The sequence below is a fragment of the Rattus rattus genome, chromosome 4 (assembly GCF_011064425.1).
Source record: "Rattus rattus isolate New Zealand chromosome 4, Rrattus_CSIRO_v1, whole genome shotgun sequence".
NCBI lineage: Eukaryota > Metazoa > Chordata > Mammalia > Rodentia > Muridae > Rattus > Rattus rattus.
Genome location: NC_046157.1, coordinates 112979724 through 112997096, shown reverse-complemented (window position 1 = coordinate 112997096; position 17373 = coordinate 112979724). Strand labels below are relative to the sequence as shown.

Below are 17373 nucleotides of genomic sequence, written 5' to 3'. Positions count from 1 at the left end.
CTCGGTGGGTGGCGGAACTGCAGCTGAGTCCAAACCCCCAGGGTCCCACAACCTTGTAAAGCCAGGTGTGGTGGGGTGGAATCCCTGGGCTGGGAGGCAGAGCCACAAAACACCCAGAACCAGTGAGAACCGCACCTTAGCAAATGAGACTGACTGAAGATGCCCACCGTACCTACACATACCCGTGTATACCACACATGGGTATGTACCAGAAGAAAGGCAGGTACACGGGAGAAAGAAGCTGGGCACAGGAAAGGCCTGAGACCACCTGCAGGAATGCCCATGTTGACAGTAAATCTCTCTCCAGCATTCACCAGCACACAATTATGATCTCCTCACCTCACTCTGTTAAAGTCCTGAGGGACAAATGCTAGGAGCATGGCCTCGAGGAAGACTTGAGTTCAGTTCCTGCACCCAGATCTGGTGACTCTTTTTTTTTTTTTTTTTTTTTTTTTTTTTTTTTTTCCGGAGCTGGGGACCAAACCCAGGGCCTTGCGCTTGATAGGCAAGCGCTCTACCACTGAGCTAAATCCCCAACCCCAGATCTAGTGACTCTTAACCACCTTTAACTTTGGCTCCAGGGGTCCTGGCACCCTCTTCTGGCTTCCTTGGGCACTGCATTCAAGTGTGTGAAAATGCACACTGACAGACATGCATACACAAAATTTAAAAAACGCACTTTTCATGTGTGTGGTACATGTGTGGTGTATGCATATTCATGTATGTGCGCTTGTGGACAGCCAAGGGAGGAGGAGATGCCTCATGCCACAGGCTCCTATGGTGAGACATGTCACCACTGAGCCCAAAGGTGGCCCACTGCCCTACACCCCCACAAGTCAGCCACCAGAGTCCTGAGACAGTAGAACCTCCATCGAATCTGTTCACCAGCTGAATCTACCTAGTCAGACCCCCAGCTTAACAAGTGCTGTAGACATGGGCCCCCAGTTTTCCCCAGGGCCCAAGTCCAAAACGACTGTCCCTAAAGCCACGGCCCCTCCAAACCCGCTTGGTCTGAAGCCCTGTCCCATCACTATAGGCTATGGAATCCCAACAGTGAGCCTAATGGGCAGAGCAGGCCTGGGACCCACTCGGGATGCTGAGGCAGAGAGAGGGAGCATAAGTTTAAGGCCAGCTTGAGCCAGAAACTGAACTGGTGGACAGCTTACCTAACATGCACAAAACTCTGGGTTCATTCCCCCAGCACCCCATAAAACTGAGAATGCTGGCCCCTGCCTGTAATCCCAGCACAGGAAGTGGAAGCAGGAGGATCAGAAGTTCAAGGTCATCTCTTGCTACACAGTGACTCTGAGGCTACCCTGGACTTCAGGAGACCCCACCTCAAAAACAAACAAAAACAGTCGGGGCTAGAGAGCAAGCAGGCTGAGTAAGCTCAGTTCCCCGCACTTGAAAGGTGGCTGACAGACCAGGGTCCGGAACTCTAGCTCCAGAGGACCTAACCCCCTCTTCTGACCTCTGCGGTCACAGGCAGGCATGCATACACTAACATGCATGCGGGCAAGCAAAACATTCCCAGGCGCAAAAAGAAAACCACAAAGCTGAATGGTGACTCAGTTACTCAGCCCTTTCTCCTCCCGACACCTTGCCAAGGGGACAAGAAGGAGGCAGGGGGAGCCAAGCAGCTGCTGAATGTCAGCAGTCTTGCTGACTGGGGGTGACATCCACAGGCAAAGCAGAACCTGCGGTTAAGAAAGTCCATGGGACAAGGGTGGGGGAGGGGCTGCAGGAGCAGATGGTGTTGGAAAAGAACAAGGAGCGATGCACCACCTACAGCTTCACGGGGTGGGGCTGAGCCCACCCCCAACTCTGAGCCATTCTGCTGCCCCTTCTCTAGGGCAGCTGCCGCCCCTCCCCCTCCTCCTGACTGCTAGTGGCAGAGAAAATGAAAGGGTTTTCCTCTCTGCAACAGGCTCAAGCGTCCTTGTAGTTCCCTGGTACCTTTGAGATCTTCTCATTCCTTGTTGGATATTTACTTTCCCTTTTCAGCCAACGCACCCAAAGAAACTGAGAAACAGGAGGGTTAAACGACTCGCCCCCGGGGCAGCTGGGGCTAAATCTATAAGCATAGTATGAATTTCCCTACAGCATGCCAAGCAGAGGCCATACTAAATACAAAGGCACAAGAGACAGGATGTGTTCTGCGAGAGGGTGAGGAACCCGGATCCCAGAGGCTGGCAAGAAGCATCCTGCAAACGGGCCTGGAGTGCACAGTTTGCAGGCGGCGGGACTGAGGGGCCTGAAGATCAGGTTGGGGTCTGGATTCTGTTCCCTCACTGAGAAGCTGCCAGAATGACAGGTGAGCGCCCTGGCCAGGAACTGAGCCCGCCTTTGCTTTGACGGTGGCGCCACCTCGTGGTGGTCTCTTAGAACTGCAACCTCTTCAGAAGATTCTGTCACTGCCACCGTCCCGCGTGTACTAGACACCCACGCGGACGACGTCTTAATACCAAACAGTAATGCTGACCATAAAGATAAATAAAAATAAAATGTATTTAGTTTCTTAAACGTTTGTGCAATAATATGTATCATTTTCCAATAGCAAGAGAATTTTAACGCAACTGAAATATTTGCAAAAGGAACCAATTTCCCAAAGCCACTAAAAATCCTACCACTGAGAACATTTTTTTTTAAAGATTTTATTTTCATTTTATATATGATGAGTACACTGTCACTGTCTTCAGACACACCAGAAGAGGACATCAGATCTTGTTACAGATGGTTGTGAGCCACCATGTGGTTGCTGGGATTTGAACTCACGATCTCTGAAAGAGCAGTCAGTGCTCTTAACCGCTGAGTCATCTCTCCAGCCCGAGAACATTTTTTTTCTTGATTAACTTATTAGAAATTAAAAAAAGTGTTTGAGTTTTAATTTTGTTTATGAATTAGTAATACAGCTTACATATGCAGTAATACAGTCATCTTCTAATGAAAAACATTTATCTTACAATTCTAAAGGCATTGCTAAGGGGTTTTAGCTTGTTTTGGGGAGTTGTTGGGCTTATTTGTTTTTGTTTTTTTTATGTGTTTGGAGTGTGTGCTGTTGACATAGGGGTCTCATTATGGAACCCACGCTCACACGCAACTTGTGACCTTCTTACCTCAGCCCTATAAGTGAATCTTAAAGACAAAAATGGGGCGGAGTAGGGAAGTGCTCAGTGCTTTAGGGTGCTTCCTGCCTTTCTAGAGGAACCGAGTTCGATTCCTAGCACCAGTGTCAGGCATCAAAACCACCGGAAATTCCAGCTCCTTTGGTCTTCTCAGACACCTGAAAGCTTGTACAATTCACCTCCGAGACACACACAGACAGACAGGCAGGCAGGCAGGCAGGCAGGCACCCACGCACGCACAGAATGAAAACGAATAGATCAAAATAAGCTCTGTACCAGAACTAACCCCATTATCTCGGCATTCTCCTGGTTTGACCCTATGTATGTGTCGTCAAGGCTCCGGGACTCCTCGCTGCCCTCAACCCCACTCAGCAATTCTCCCGTGACCCCCATAAAACTTCCACAGCCTTTCCAGAGCGTCTGGCTTCCCACCACAAATAATAAACTTTACTTTCCCAGAATCCCCAGCAGATCTCACCTCTCATTGGCTCTAAGTATGACACACCCCCGCAGCCCCCCCACCCAATCACTCTGACCCAAGGAAAGGAAGCATTGGTTTGCTGCTGAGGGAAGAGCCAATCCCGCTGAGGGCGCAGGTGGCACGGGTCGAACCATTAGAATCCTGGCTCCATCCCGCCTCACCTGTTGGGTTATGCCCTCCATTTCTTGGGTAGGGAAACTGAGGCAGTAAGATTTGGGGAGTTCTGCGTGGGGCTGAACTTGAACTGGTACTCGGGATATGGAGTGATAAACTGGACCCTAGCTGTGACTGCAGAGGGGAGGGGGAGCGGGGAGAGGGGAGATTGGTAGCAACAGAGTCAGGACTGGGTGTGAGGACCCCCTACAGAGGCCTAAAAACCTGTTTCAGCTGGCTGGGGAGGAGGGCAGGTAGTCTGTAAAATCCTCTCCAGGTAATCCTGGTGTGTAGCCTGTACAGACACACCCGTGGTGTATAATCTACTCAGGGATGCTGAGGGCCCCTGACACACACAGCCCTCAGCCCTCACACCACCTCGTTCACCTGAAGATAAACCCTTCCACAGGGAGGTAAGGATGCCAGTCCTGTCTTTCACGGGGTACCTAGAGGGCGGGGCCTACGCAGGAAATTGTTTGGATTTTCCCACCGTTCCTTTCGATTGCCCAGCCCTTCCCAAGCTCCTGGCCCTGGCCCAGAGAAGATGAGAAAGTAAAGAGGAGTGGAGTTTATTCCGATGAATGACAGTGACCCCTGGAGGACTCTGAGCTCCCACAGAAATAGCGGAAGTAGATTTGGGAGCACATACACTCTCGGCCCACTGGTGATGTTTACCAGTGCCCCATCAGCCCCAGCCATGAGGCGGGGAGAATCACATGGGACGGTCGATTGGGCTCCTGAATACAGCCCATCCTGTGCAGAGAGAGTAAGGCTAACTAAGCAAGGCTGAGGGTAGGGAGGCTTGGGGCTCAGCCACATGCAGCCTCGGCCACCTGTTCACACTGTGGGGGTCCCTCTGCCCGGCTAGCCATGCTGTAGTAATAGGTCCTCATCCGTTGTTCCACAGCCACGAAGTCGGGACGATCCTCCCACCTGTAGGGAAGACCCAGAACCCAGTGTCAGACGGAGGGCACAAAAGTACCGAGGGATGGGGAGTTGGGGCAGACTTTTGGGGCTCAGAGGAGGGGGGCTGTTGGATGAGGTCTCCTCGGTGTGAGATCGATGGAATTCCGGGGTACCCAGCCTTAACGAGCAGAGCTGCTGCCTTACAGCTCACAGATAACCATATAGTGTTGAGAGCTGTCCAGGAGGTACAGAAGGGCACTGAAGCTCAGACTGGACAGCACTACCCACAGGGAGCAAGGATGCCAAATACAGACATGTTGGCTACATGAGGCATGGACCCATCCCTGTCTGTTGGACTGTGTCAAATGTCAGAACGTCATATTTCACAATGGCTAGAAGGTGGCTTGTTTGGGTGTCTCACTTGTCATCTGGTAGGAGTGGGGTCTCGTGACTGGGAGTTAAGTGTATTAAGGATTTGGCTCCAGCACAAGTGGCTTCCCCGTGTCATTGGATGCTGAGTGTTGGCTAGTAGGGGTAGACAGTTAAGCACTAACAACACACTAGGTGACAATGTGACTGTGGTGGTCTAGTATTCCCTGTGTGCTAGTGATGGCCATAGGCTGCAGTGCAGGGCCAGTGCGTCGGGGAGCCAAGCATAGATGGGAACAGATTAAAAGTAGAGTTGGGGGGCTGGAGAGATGGCTCAGCGGTTAAGAGCACCCAATTACTCTTCCAGAGGTCCTGAGTTCAATTCCCAACAACCACATGGTGGCTCACAACCATCTATAAAGAGATCTGATGCCCTCTTCTGGTGTATCTGAAGACAGCTACAGTGTGTGTGTGTGTGTGTGTGTGTGTGTGTGTGTATCAAATGAATAAATTAAAAAAAACTTTAAAGGTAGAGCTGGGAAAGGCTGGGACATGGGGTGACTCTGAAAGGTTAAAGGTAGGGCTGACTGGGCATGAGGACTTCTTCTCCAGGCCCAGGGCTGTATGGCTACACCCCCTCCCACCTGGAACTCACTTGTATATCCAGCAGTCACTCATAAGCGCGTACATTTCGGGCGGACACTCTGGCGGACATTCCATCCTCTTACCCTGCTTGATGAAATCCAGGACCTCGGGGCCCTTCATCTTCTGCTCAGGACAGGGACAAAGGCATGGGTGAGGAGCCAGGGGTCCCTTACCTACCTCCCCAGCCCACCACTGCCAAACTGCCCAGCCTACCTTGTAGGGCTTCTGGCCATAGGAGAAGGCCTCCCACATGGTGACCCCATAGCTCCAGACATCACTGCGGCTGGAGAACTTCCGGAAGTTGATGCACTCTGGTGCGTACCACTTCAGAGGCCACTTCCCTGCAGAACGGGCCTGAGAAGGGGAGAAGCTGCTAGGATAGGAGCCCGGGACCCCTCGCCCAGGAGCCCAGCCACCTCCACCTGGGCACCGCTGGGGTGGCGCTCACTGTGTAATAGCTGTCATCAGCCCCCAGTGCCTTGGACAGGCCAAAGTCACTGATCTTGGCGTAGTGCCGATTGACCAGTAGAACATTCCGGGCTGCCAGGTCACGGTGCACAAAGTTCTTCTCCTCCAAATACTTCATGCCCATGGCCACCTGGTGCAGCAGTTCAGCCACGTTGCTCACCGGGATCTCCTCCCTGGGGTGAAGGGGATGGCAGAGTTAGCCTGGTTTCCACAAGGCATGGGTGAGGCGGCTGGCATGTAGAACGTCCTCGTTGGCAGTGCCAGATGCTAAGAGCTTTATTAAGTGTTCAATGTTTACAGGAGCCCTAGGCACGGATCCTGCCATCACACCACGGTGCCCGTGGGGAAACAGAGTCAGTAGATCTTCTTTGCAGTATGAGTGAGGGCATCAGAGTACACATAGGGCAGGCATGTCCATAAAGAAGTAAAGAACTGGTGTGTACTGTGTCTCTCTGTCTCTCTCTGTCTGCCTGTGTCTGTGTTTCAGTGTGTGTCAGTCTGTCTCTGTGTGGGTCTATGTGTCTGTCTCTCTTTGTGTTATCTGTCTGTCTCTGTGTGTGTCTGTCTCTGTGTGTCTGTCTCTGTGTGTCTGTCTCTGTGTGTCTGTCTCTCTGTGTATATCTGTCTATGTGTCTGTCTGTCTTTGGTCTGTATGTGTGTCTCTGTATGTGTGTGTGTGTCTGTCTCTGTGTGTCTCTGTGTCTCTCTATCTGTCTCTGTGTGTGTCTCTATGTCTGTCTGTCTCTGTGTTTCTCTGTCTGTCTGTCTGTCTCTGTATGTGTCTCTGTATATATCTGTCTCTCTGTGTCTCTGTGTATGTGTCTGCTCTCTGTGTATGTATCTATCTCTCTGTTTCTATCTGTCTGTGTCTGTGTGTCTATCTCTATCTGTGTGTCTCTGTGTATGTATCTGTCTGTCTCTGTTTCTGTCTATGTATCTGTCTCTGTTTCTTTCTGTCTCTCACTCTCTGTCTATATCTGTCTGTCTGTTTCTGTCTGCCTATGTATGTCTGTCTGTGTGTGCCCCCCCATCCCTGTCACCCCGCCTCCCTCCCTACCCTCCACTCCCCACCCCCCCAACCCCCGCCATCCCCAGGCTCACTTTTTTCCAATCAGGAACTTGTGCAGTGGCCCGCCTCCCGCCATCTCCATGACCAGCATGAGCGCCTCTGCCTGGCACACGCCGATGAGCCGCACAATGTAGGGGTTGTCGAGCTGATGCATGATCTGGGCCTCCCGCATCATCTCATCCTTGTCAGCTTTCTCTGTGCTCTGCTTTAGCACCTTGATGGCCACATCGATCTGCTTCCTGCCCAGGCGCATGGACACAGACACAGCATAGGTGGGAACTGGGCAAGCACAGTCCCGGCCTGGCTCTCTTGTCCTCCTCCCCGCCCCCTAAGTTCTACGTTGTGCTCTCTGGACTACCTCAGCCTAAGACACCTTCCCAGGGAATAGCGGTGTCCCCTCTGCTATAACTTCCGGTTAACCAAGCCCTCGGTAGCATAGGCCAGTGTCTCCCTCTCAGGGGTTCCCAGGCTCTCCAGGTAACCATCCAGCATGAGCACGTCCCATCCCACTCTAGAGTCTGCTTCTCAGGCGAGTTGTCATGAGACAGACACCCCGGCTTCTACAGCTCCTCTGCTCTGACGCCCACACCGAGGCGGAAGGATCCATCATACTTGCGCATGCGGTAGACTCCCTGGCGCACTGAGCCAAAGTTGCCACAGCCAAGTTCGATGTCGGCCACGAGGAGGTTCTCTCGCTTCAGGAAGAGCTTCTTGTCCTTGAGTTCCTCGGGGTCGCTGTAGGGGCTCTCGTACACGCTCGTGTCCATGGGCATCGGTCGTGGCTTGTCTAAGCGTGCTGGATATACATACGGTCGTGCACTCCCAGGTTAGAAAGGGAGGGAACAGGAGAGGGGGTGGGGCACGTAGAGAGCACAAGAAGCTCAGACACACCAGACTCATGGCCATGGGCCGTGATTTTTACCCGCCCTCATGTGTCGGTATGCACCAGGAGACACAGGCACGTGGGTGGACGCGATGACTATGAGCATTGCTGTGTGCGGGGCAGACCCCTGGCAATGGCTCTGGCTTTGTCACCTTTGTTAAGTCCCACAGGGCCAGCCAGGGACCCTGCTTTCATCTGGGCATAAGCGCACCCATAGCCCCACCTCTCCAGCTCACCTGGTTCAGGGGTGTAGCCGTCTGAGTTCAGGGTATCAATTCGTCTCTGAGGCTAAAGGTCACAGGGTCAGCAGCAGTCAGCGAGACCCAGCCCTCTCATGAGACCCATGCCTGCCGAGGACATCCTAGGGACAGTCCCCTGCAATCTCTCTTCCACCCCAACCTCCCTCTACTCATCCTCCCAGTGTCCCGTCTCAACGCTGAGGTGCCACTGGCTCACCTGAGTGAATGTGGATGGGTGGGCTGGGAGGGTGGGCGCAGCAGCTGTTGGGGAGCAGAAGGAACAGTGAGTGTGGGAGACAGGCCTCCTACCCCTGTCTGCCTCCCGTCTCTCCCCCCTCACCTTCGGCGCTGGCGCTGCTGTTGGGACAGACCTCCTTCAGGCGGTAAATGAGTCCATCTGCCTTCAGCTTCAGGTACTCCACCAGCTGTGGAAAGGGGGGTCAGGTGGGCGCCACCCCCCGCGCCTCAAGCTGAGCACAGCAGCACAGGGTTCTCCTGAGAACAGGGGCGGCCTACCTGCCAGAGCGTATCAAACTTGGTGCCTTCGGGGATACAGTACTTGCCAGCCTTGTCCTGGCTGATGAGATAGTGGTACACAGTTTTCCCGTAGACCAGGGACAGCGCATATGTTCCCTGCTCCTTCCGGGGCCTCAGCCTGAAGGGTGGAGGGAAGGGCGTCACTGCTACAGCAACACGGAGGGTTGGGGGGGGGGACTTCCTGTGCCTCGGTTACTAACACATGCTATGGGCTGCACACCCAGAACCTCCCGAAGCAACAGCAGAGCGTGGGAAAAGCCACCACTGCTGGGTGTCAGCAAACTTCTGCATCTCACGGTGACCATGGGGGAGAGAGGGGGAGGAAGCTAAGAGGACAGGAAACATGCGGTAATCCAAAGGCATTACCAATGGAGTCCCTTCCCAGGGGAATACTGATGGCCCACAGTGGATATGGAACAGTGGAAGTAGGTCACCCATCCCCAGGAGCTACCTGTTCCTCTACACTTGCTACCCACTGAGAGGCAGTTATCCTCAGGGGGACCCAATCGTGAGGGGTAATTCAACCATGAAGGACACAGGGGCCTATAATCCCTGTGTGTGCACACATACATACACACAGTGGCCACCATCACCATGCACACTCACATGCTTGTGCACATACACACACACCACACACACACCCCCCAAACACATACTGAACTAAGAATCACACAGTGGCAGCCCCACATGAAACCCATGGCAAAATCATTCAACACCTCAAACAACACAATAGTATCATGTGAGGACTACTTGACCACCAGTGACTGACACTCAGCCACTGTGATGGTTTGAATAAGAAGAGAACCCCCCCCGGCCCCAAAAGATCATCTAAGCTTGGTCCCCAGATAGTGGAACTGCTTGGGAAGGATTAGGGGGTGTGGCCTTGTTGAAGTGGGTGTGGCCTTGTTGGAGGGGTGTGGTCTTATTGGAAGAGGCATGTCACTGTACAATATAAGAGTCATGTAAGGTCCTTCATTTGGGCACTGTTTCCACCACTCCACTCCATACTCAGACTTTTCATGTCTTCCTAGAGGCTTTAGCCTGGGCCTAATTTGTCCACAACCTGGGTCCCACAACCAGCGCCCCAGCCTATTCTGACCACCTGCACCTGCACTGTAAGCAAGGCTTCCCCAAGGACCTGTTCTACCCGCAATGATCCACAGGTCCTTTCTGAGCAACCTTCTCTACCCTCTAGCTACCCAGACTTCCTCTCCCTTCCTCCAGGGTCTAGCCTAGTGAGTGCCCCTAACTTCCCCATCTATACCCTTTTTTGTAATCCACTAGATTTAGCCCGGGTCCTACAACCAGCACACAGCCTAGTCTAGCCTTCACGGTAGAGGATTCTACGCTTGGTCCAGGATTATCCTTACCTGGCCCCAAACCACAGGACTTTCCCAAGTCATATCCTTTCCATCCAATAGATTTACCCCCACACTCCAGGCTTAGAACAGGAAGCCCGGTCTCCTCTGTCCCCCTGCCTTCATTCCATCCAAGCTTTTTCCAACCTCTAGACCCAACCTTCCCACACACCTTCTCTTCTTCCCCAACCTGCTCTGTCCATAACAAATTCAGAACAAAGGAAGTTCACACGCCCAGATTTCACCACAAGAATACCAATATGAAAGATCAAGCCACTATGTTTTTCTCCAAAACCTACCAATGCTGTAGAAATGCTTGCCAACGAGGATTGCCTACATCAACAGTTCTCAACTGTGGGCTGCGACCCCCTGTGGGGATAGAAAGACCCTTTCATGGGGGTCACCTAAGATCATTGGAAAACACGGATGTTTGCATCACAAACATAATATAGCCAAATTACAGTTATGAAGGAGCAACAGAAATAGATTTATGGTTGGGGGTCACCACAACACGAGGCGCTGCATTCAAAGGTTGCAGCATTAGGAAGGTTGAGACTGCCCTAGATGAACTCCGGGACACAGAAGTTAGCCAATCACAAACCTTCTTGAAGAATTCAAGGAGCTTAAAGAAGATGAGATGAAACGGGTCAGTGACATGGAGGAGAAAGCTTGTGGAGAAAAACTGCTGGAGCGATGCTCAGGAAAACACAGCATGGGGGCTGAGGAAAAGAGGCAATCCAGGGCGTGAACAGGATTCAGTCAGGAGATAGACACACTGAAGAGGACTCGACCTGAAGACAGAACTGAAAAGCCCAACTAGAAAACTCAAAAGAAAGCCATACACTAGAAGGAATCGAGCAGGAGAGAGAGAAAATCAGATCTCAAAGATAGAGGGTCTAGACCACATATGCTAGGAACACACACACACACACACACACACACACACACACACACACAAACCTTTAAAAACAGTAATTTTGGGACACCATGAAAAAAAACCAAGCCCTAGAATAGGGGGGGGGGATCTCAAGTTATCGGCATAGATAAATTCTTCAACAAGATCATAGAAGAAAGCTTCCCCAAACCAAGGAAAGACACACCCACACAGATACAGCAGCTTACAGAACACCAAAGAGACAAGACCAGAAAAGCAAGTCCTCGGGGCATATCATTAAAACATTAAGTATATATAACAAAGAAAGTGTAGTTAGAGGGGCCAAAGGAAAAATACAAGTCGTATATAAACATCAGCATATATCAGGTTTCCCAGTAAAAACTTTGAGGGCCAGAAGAGCCTGGAACATGCATGCCACAGTCCTAAAAGACTGACTGCCAAACTGTGATGGTTTGAATATGCTCAGCCCAGGGAGTGGCACTGTTAGGAGGTGTGGCCTTGTTGGAGTGGGTGTGGCCTCGTTGGACTGGGTGAGGCCCTGTGGGTGTGGCCTTTAATTCCCTCACCCTAGCTGCCTGGAAGCCTGTCTTCTGTTTGCCTTCGGAACAAAAGGTAGAATTCTCAGCTCCTCCTGCACCATGCCTGCCTGGATGCTGCCATGTTTCCACCTTGATGATAATGGACTGAATCCCTGAACCTGTAAGCCAGCCTCAATTAAATGTTGTCCTTATAAGTGTAGCCTTGGTCATGGTGTCTGTTCACAGCACTAAAACCCAAACCGAGACACAACTTAAAATATACCCAGCAAAACTATCTGCCACGATTGAAGGAGAGAGAAAAAACTTTCTACAACATAAACAGCCTTAAAATGTGTATAGCTAAGGGTGGTTAAGAGCTGCTTTTCGAGAGGTCCTGAGTTCAGTTCCCAGCAACTACATGGTGGCTCACGACCATCTGTAATGGGATCCGGCGCCCTCTTCTGGCATGGGGGTGTAAATGCAGCAGAGCATTCACACATTAAATGAATAAATAGATTAATTAATTTTAAAAAAATGTATAGCCGGGGTTGGGGATTTAGCTCAGTGGTAGAGCGCTTGCCTAGGAAGCGCAAGGCCCTGGGTTTGGTCCCCAGCTCCGAAAAAAAGAAAAGAAAAACAAAATGTATAGCCAAACTTAAAGAAAACACTGAAAGCCTTATTTGGGGGCCAAGGAGAGGACTGAGCATAGCAGACAGATTGTGGCGAGACATACAAAGACATAATTATTAAAACAGAAAATGCCACTGAGAACACAAACAAGAACAAAAATCAACGATGTGATGGCCACAATGAACACATTCTAATAATAAATATCAATACCCTCAATTCTCCAATCAAAATACAGACTGACTGCATGGATCAAGAAACGGAAATCCATCTCTCTGCTGCCTACAAGAAACACATCTTAGTTTTAAAGGTAGGCACCTCGTTAGCGTTAAAGGATGGACAGAAGAGCTCTAACCAAATAGGACCAGGGAGCAAGCAGGCATTGCCATCCTCATAGTGGTGATAAAGGTTCACCAGGAGAACCTGCCGGGGTCTCCAGCCAAAGCCAGCCTCAGCTAATTGTCCAGGCGCTTGACCATCCTCTGAATGAGTCACTGCCCCTCGCGATACCACTGTTGAATTGTGTTTGTTTGCCAGCCCCAGTACCACCCCTGCCACGCCCCACCCCGCAGCTCCTGCCACGCCCCCAGCCCACCGCTGCCATGCTCCCAACAGCACTGATCCTAGGAGCTTCTTTGATTAACCTGTTGGCTCTGATTTTTCAGAGATTTCTCTTATCTCAGTTGACTACTAGCTCTACGCCTGTCCTAATCAACTTTTTTTTGTTGCGTAAAACCTTTGCAGGCTTCACTTTTGATCAGTACATTTTTGCTAAACAGCAACCAGTCAGAGCCAGTCAGTCTCTGCGCACCTGCTCCTCGGGCTGGGGAAGTTTTATGTCAACTTGACACAAGCTAAAGTCATCTGAGAGGAGAGGACCTCAACTAACAAAATGCCTCCCATAAGATGGGGTTGTAGGCAAATCTGTAGCGCATTTTCTTAATTAATGATTGAGGGAGGAGGGCCCATTGTCCGTGGGACCATGCCTGGGCTGGTGGTCCTGTGTTCTATAAGAAAGCAGGCTGAGCAAGCCATGGGGGAGCAAGCCAGTAAGCAGCACCGCTCCATGGCTCCCGCCTCCCAGTTCCTGCCCTGTTTGACTTCCTGACCTGACTTCCTTTGATGGTGATTTGGAAGCATAAACCAAATAAACCCTTTCTTCCCAAGTGGCTTCGGTCATGGTGTGGCAAGACATCAACGTTAACCCTAACTAGTACACTCTTCCAACCTACTGAATCCCAGCCAAGCTGACCTAAGTAGAATTGCTCAGAGGCCTCACAAAATTGTGAACATGGTGGGGTTAGAGTTAGTAGATTGGAGGACAGTTTGTTACACTGCAAAAGCTAACTGATACAAATGCAAAGGTTTCCTCTTAGGCGGGATGGGGGAGATGCTCAAGCTACTTTATTCAAAGGTTGTCTTCCCTGGTTGGAGAGATGGCTCAGCAGTTAGAGCACATACTGCTCTTGCAGAGGGCCCAAGTTTGGTTCCCTGTATCACAATGGCCTCTAAGTCTAGTGTCAGGCAGATCTGACGCCCCTTACCTCCCCAATCACCCGCATACATGTGAGCATCACAGCACAGACACCCATGTATTTAAATAATTAGGAAGAATACTTTTTAAATTAAAACACACACACACACACACACACACACACACACACACACACACTGTGCTCTAAGTTGAACCTCATCTCTTTTCTTAAACTGTGGTCCTGGGGACGGAACTAAGCACACACTCTAACACTGAGTATGTTCCCAGCCCCAGCAAATTATCATTAATCAGAAATTAAGAGCTATCTCAGGGCTTCCTGGGAATACATCTCAGTGACAGAGTGCTTGCCTACAGTAGGCAAAGTCATGGGTGTTGATATCAGGAACTGTTTTTGCCTCCAGCAGTGATGTCACCTGGTCACCTGGGCATCTGTTGCCATGGCAATGGCCATACATTCCCAGCATACCTTTGGTTCAGTTCCCACCTTCACCTGGGAGCAGTTACATCACATCTCAAATAAAAGGCAGATCTTTCCTGCCCCCTTTCACTTCTCTTTCTCTCCCTTCCTCTCTTCTTTCTCTCTCTTCTCCCTCTCTTACCCTCACCTTTGTCTCCGCCATCCCAATAAACCTTCTCCACGTGAGACCATGTTGGCCTGGTGTGGTTTGCCCAGATGTGAGCCTTGATTTCTATCCCAACAGTGGGTTCAATCCCCACATTGTGAAGAAAGATGGAAAAACACCTCCCTCAAAAGCACTAGAAATATCCCTCCAATTTATAGTCCAACTGTCAGGTAGAATAATATACATGCATACATACATATATAATATGTGTGTTGTTACATAAGTGTGTACATATACATTTTTAAATATTTCTTATTACTATTTCATTATTTAATTTTTGTTTTCAATCCGTCCCAGCCACAGTTCCCTCCTTCATTCCTCCCATTTCCATCCCACCCTATCTCCCCTCTCCCCGAGATCCACTCGATTATTATTTTTCATTATGGGAGGTGGGGAATGTGTGTGTGAGTGCAGGTGCCCGTGGAGGCCAGAGGTGCTGGACCGGCTGGAGCTGCAGTTACAGGCGAATGTAAGCCACCCTGTGGGTGCTGGGATCACCCCACCCATCTCTCCAGCCCAGTATACACATTCTTCCCTATCTACCAACAGCAAAGTCCGAGAGAGAACTGTATCTCTAGGGAGACCTGCAGGCTTTCAGCACAGACCTCACGTGTGGTGGAAATCAAGGGTCAAGGGTCAGTCCTTCCAAGTGGATCCTGGGAAAGGAACAGCCCTGGGGAGGGGGTGGAGAAATGATTCATCCCAGCAGCACCCAAGAGAAGAGTGGCCCTAGGGACTATCCCTCAGGCTACTTGGTGTAAACACTGGGGTTTTTTCCCACTGGATGCCTGAGTGACTGACTGACAGCTGAATAACATTTATACACCAAACAGTCACACCCAAGCAAAAAAGTAGCCCCCAGCCGGGCTTTCGAATGAATGCCCAGCAGAGTTTCACAGAGTCCCTGACCATAACAAACTCAGGAATAGCTGCGTGAACCCACACGCACACAGACACGGTCACACAAGGAACAAGGACTGCTACTGCTTTGCATGTATCAATTCCTTGATCCTCTACACAGGTCTCGGGCAGATACTGTTGGCATCTGTAGAACCAATTGCTTCCACATCCTCCCTGTCTAATCCATATCCTTGCCTGCTACCCAGCCCAAGTCCCATAGCCTGCAGGCGGCAAAAGCTAGGCTCAATATAGGTGCACCCGTTCTGGAGTCCTTCCAGTTCATTGTGAGGACGTCACCGTAGCAAAGTACCTCTGCGCATGTGCACGCAAACACATTTGCTCTCCGAGCCCACGTGCACACGCCGGTCCGCCCACCTGGCCCCCAGGATTTCAACCCTGGCCCCTCATCAACTGGATCCCCATGCCCCACATACAGGAACTTGCCGTCGGTCTGCTGGCCGGAATAGAGTTTGCGCTCAGCCTCCTCGCGAGTCAGGCTGCTGTGGTACCAGGGCATTCGCTCGTGGGCTGTGGTAGCAATGAGCTTCTCCACCTGTGGGGCCTGGCTGATGATGGCCTGCTCTAGTGCATCGCCCTGAGAAGGAAGACAGAGGAGCGTTATGGGAGTGGCCAAGTGGCCAGCCACCAGAACCCACTTGCTTGCTCCCTGTAAGAGAAACCCACCCGCCTAGGCACCACTAGCCTGTGTCTGCAAGTTGTTGGGGGGACCTCCACCAGGTCTAAGGTCTCCTTCCTAATACAGCCAGAGAGGCACCGTGGCCAGGCCTCACCTTCTAGCCCAGTTTGAAGCTCATCAGCTTCAAGATCCTACACAATTTCTGGCTCAAGCATACATAGCACATGCATACAGCCCATAGTCCCTGTCTGCCATCCTTCTGTAGGCCACAGGCCTGCCCTTCATGGTCCTCTCTGGCACCTTCAAGCACCACAGCATCACTCAGGCTGCGCAAGACAAGCTGCCACCAAGTCCGGACCCACACGTCCTCCTTCCAGGTCATGGGGTCAACTAGGGCCTCAGCATTCTGTCGCTTCCAAATCCCAGGCCTTGGAGCATCTTGCAAGCCAGTGAAGACACAGCATCAGCTCCCTTGGAGCCAGCAATCCTCTCTGGAAGCCACGCCACTCCCATGCCCGGCCACGCCCCTCTGGCCACACCCTCACCTCCAGTTTCCAGGTCTGGCGCACGTAGTCGCGCACCATAGCATCGCGCAGGCAGTCGAAGACCCCGGGCTGAGGCTCGAGGCCCGGGGGCCGGTTGCACGGCTTACGCAGATTGCAGGGCAGTCCGTCGGGGTCCTGCGAGTAGAACTGGCAGAGCTCGGCCGGGCCGCAGTGCGCCTTCCCGCCCGCGATGGCGTACGTGCCATTGAGTTGGCGCTCGATGGGGAAATGGTGGAAGCGCACGTCGTGTACCAGCGACAGCACGTAGCCGCCCAGCGAGCGCAGGCACTGGCGCAGGAGGAACAGTCCGTCGGCCATGCCTGCCAGCTTCAGGTGCTCCTCGGCCTCGGCCCGCGAGATGCTGCCGTAGAAGAATGGCAGGTGCGCCGCGGGGTCGGGCATCGCTGGGCCCTGTGGGTGCAGAGGCGTTGCAAAGCCGTCAGGGAGTCTCATCTTTGCACAGGGGTCAGTTCCAGAGAGGAGCTGTCCTGTCACCTATCCAAGTCCGTAACCCACTTCTGACTTTTTCCGGGACCTGTGCACAGCATCCAGACACCCCGAAGATTCCCAGGTCCCTTTATTTCCCAAACACATGTTGCTTTTTTTTTTTTTTTTTTTTTTTTTTTTTTTTTTTTCCACATTTCAGGCTGAAGGTAGTATACCAGAAATGCTGGTCATTCCCTTCCCTTTCGAAGGCGGCGGTCAGTAGTGTGATAAAGAGGAGTGACCATTACGGTAACAGATTGAAGTCTGGACTTTTAAGAATGATGTAAGAGAGAAAAAACATTACCATGGCTAAAAGGGCCTCTTCCAGCCCAGAGCATGAGGATGAGGAGGAACCATCTCCTCAAAAAATCCTTTATCAGGGAAGTTGGGTGCTGTTGGCACACACCTTTAATT

General features: G+C 51.5%; 1 protein-coding gene across 1 annotated transcript; it reads right to left on the bottom strand.

The window, feature by feature from the left end:
- Window positions 1-4312: 4312 nt before the first annotated feature.
- On the bottom strand, window positions 4313-16881 carry LOC116898139 (tyrosine-protein kinase ZAP-70). Its single transcript, XM_032899515.1, has 12 exons — window positions 16474-16881; window positions 15726-15886; window positions 8855-8993; window positions 8679-8763; window positions 8556-8599; window positions 8336-8387; window positions 7829-8012; window positions 7249-7455; window positions 6128-6320; window positions 5893-6033; window positions 5690-5802; window positions 4313-4692 (listed from the first exon to the last, which is right to left on the bottom strand). Exons 1-12 carry the CDS (start codon window positions 16873-16875, stop codon window positions 4569-4571), a joined length of 1845 nt encoding a protein of 614 aa, XP_032755406.1. The 5' UTR covers window positions 16876-16881; the 3' UTR covers window positions 4313-4568.
- Window positions 16882-17373: the final 492 nt, after the last annotated feature.

Excerpts from the sequence above, each read along its gene's own strand:
- LOC116898139 (XM_032899515.1), bottom strand. The coding sequence starts at position 16,875 with ATGCCCGACCCCGCGGCGCACCTGCCATTCTTCTACGGCAGCATCTCG. Across the intron at positions 5,803-5,892 it reads ATGGCCAGAAGCCCTACAAG|AAGATGAAGGGCCCCGAGGT; the intron begins GTAGGCTGGGCA and ends TGTCCTGAGCAG. Across the intron at positions 4,693-5,689 it reads AGTGACTGCTGGATATACAA|GTGGGAGGATCGTCCCGACT; the intron begins GTGAGTTCCAGG and ends TCTTCCCTACAG.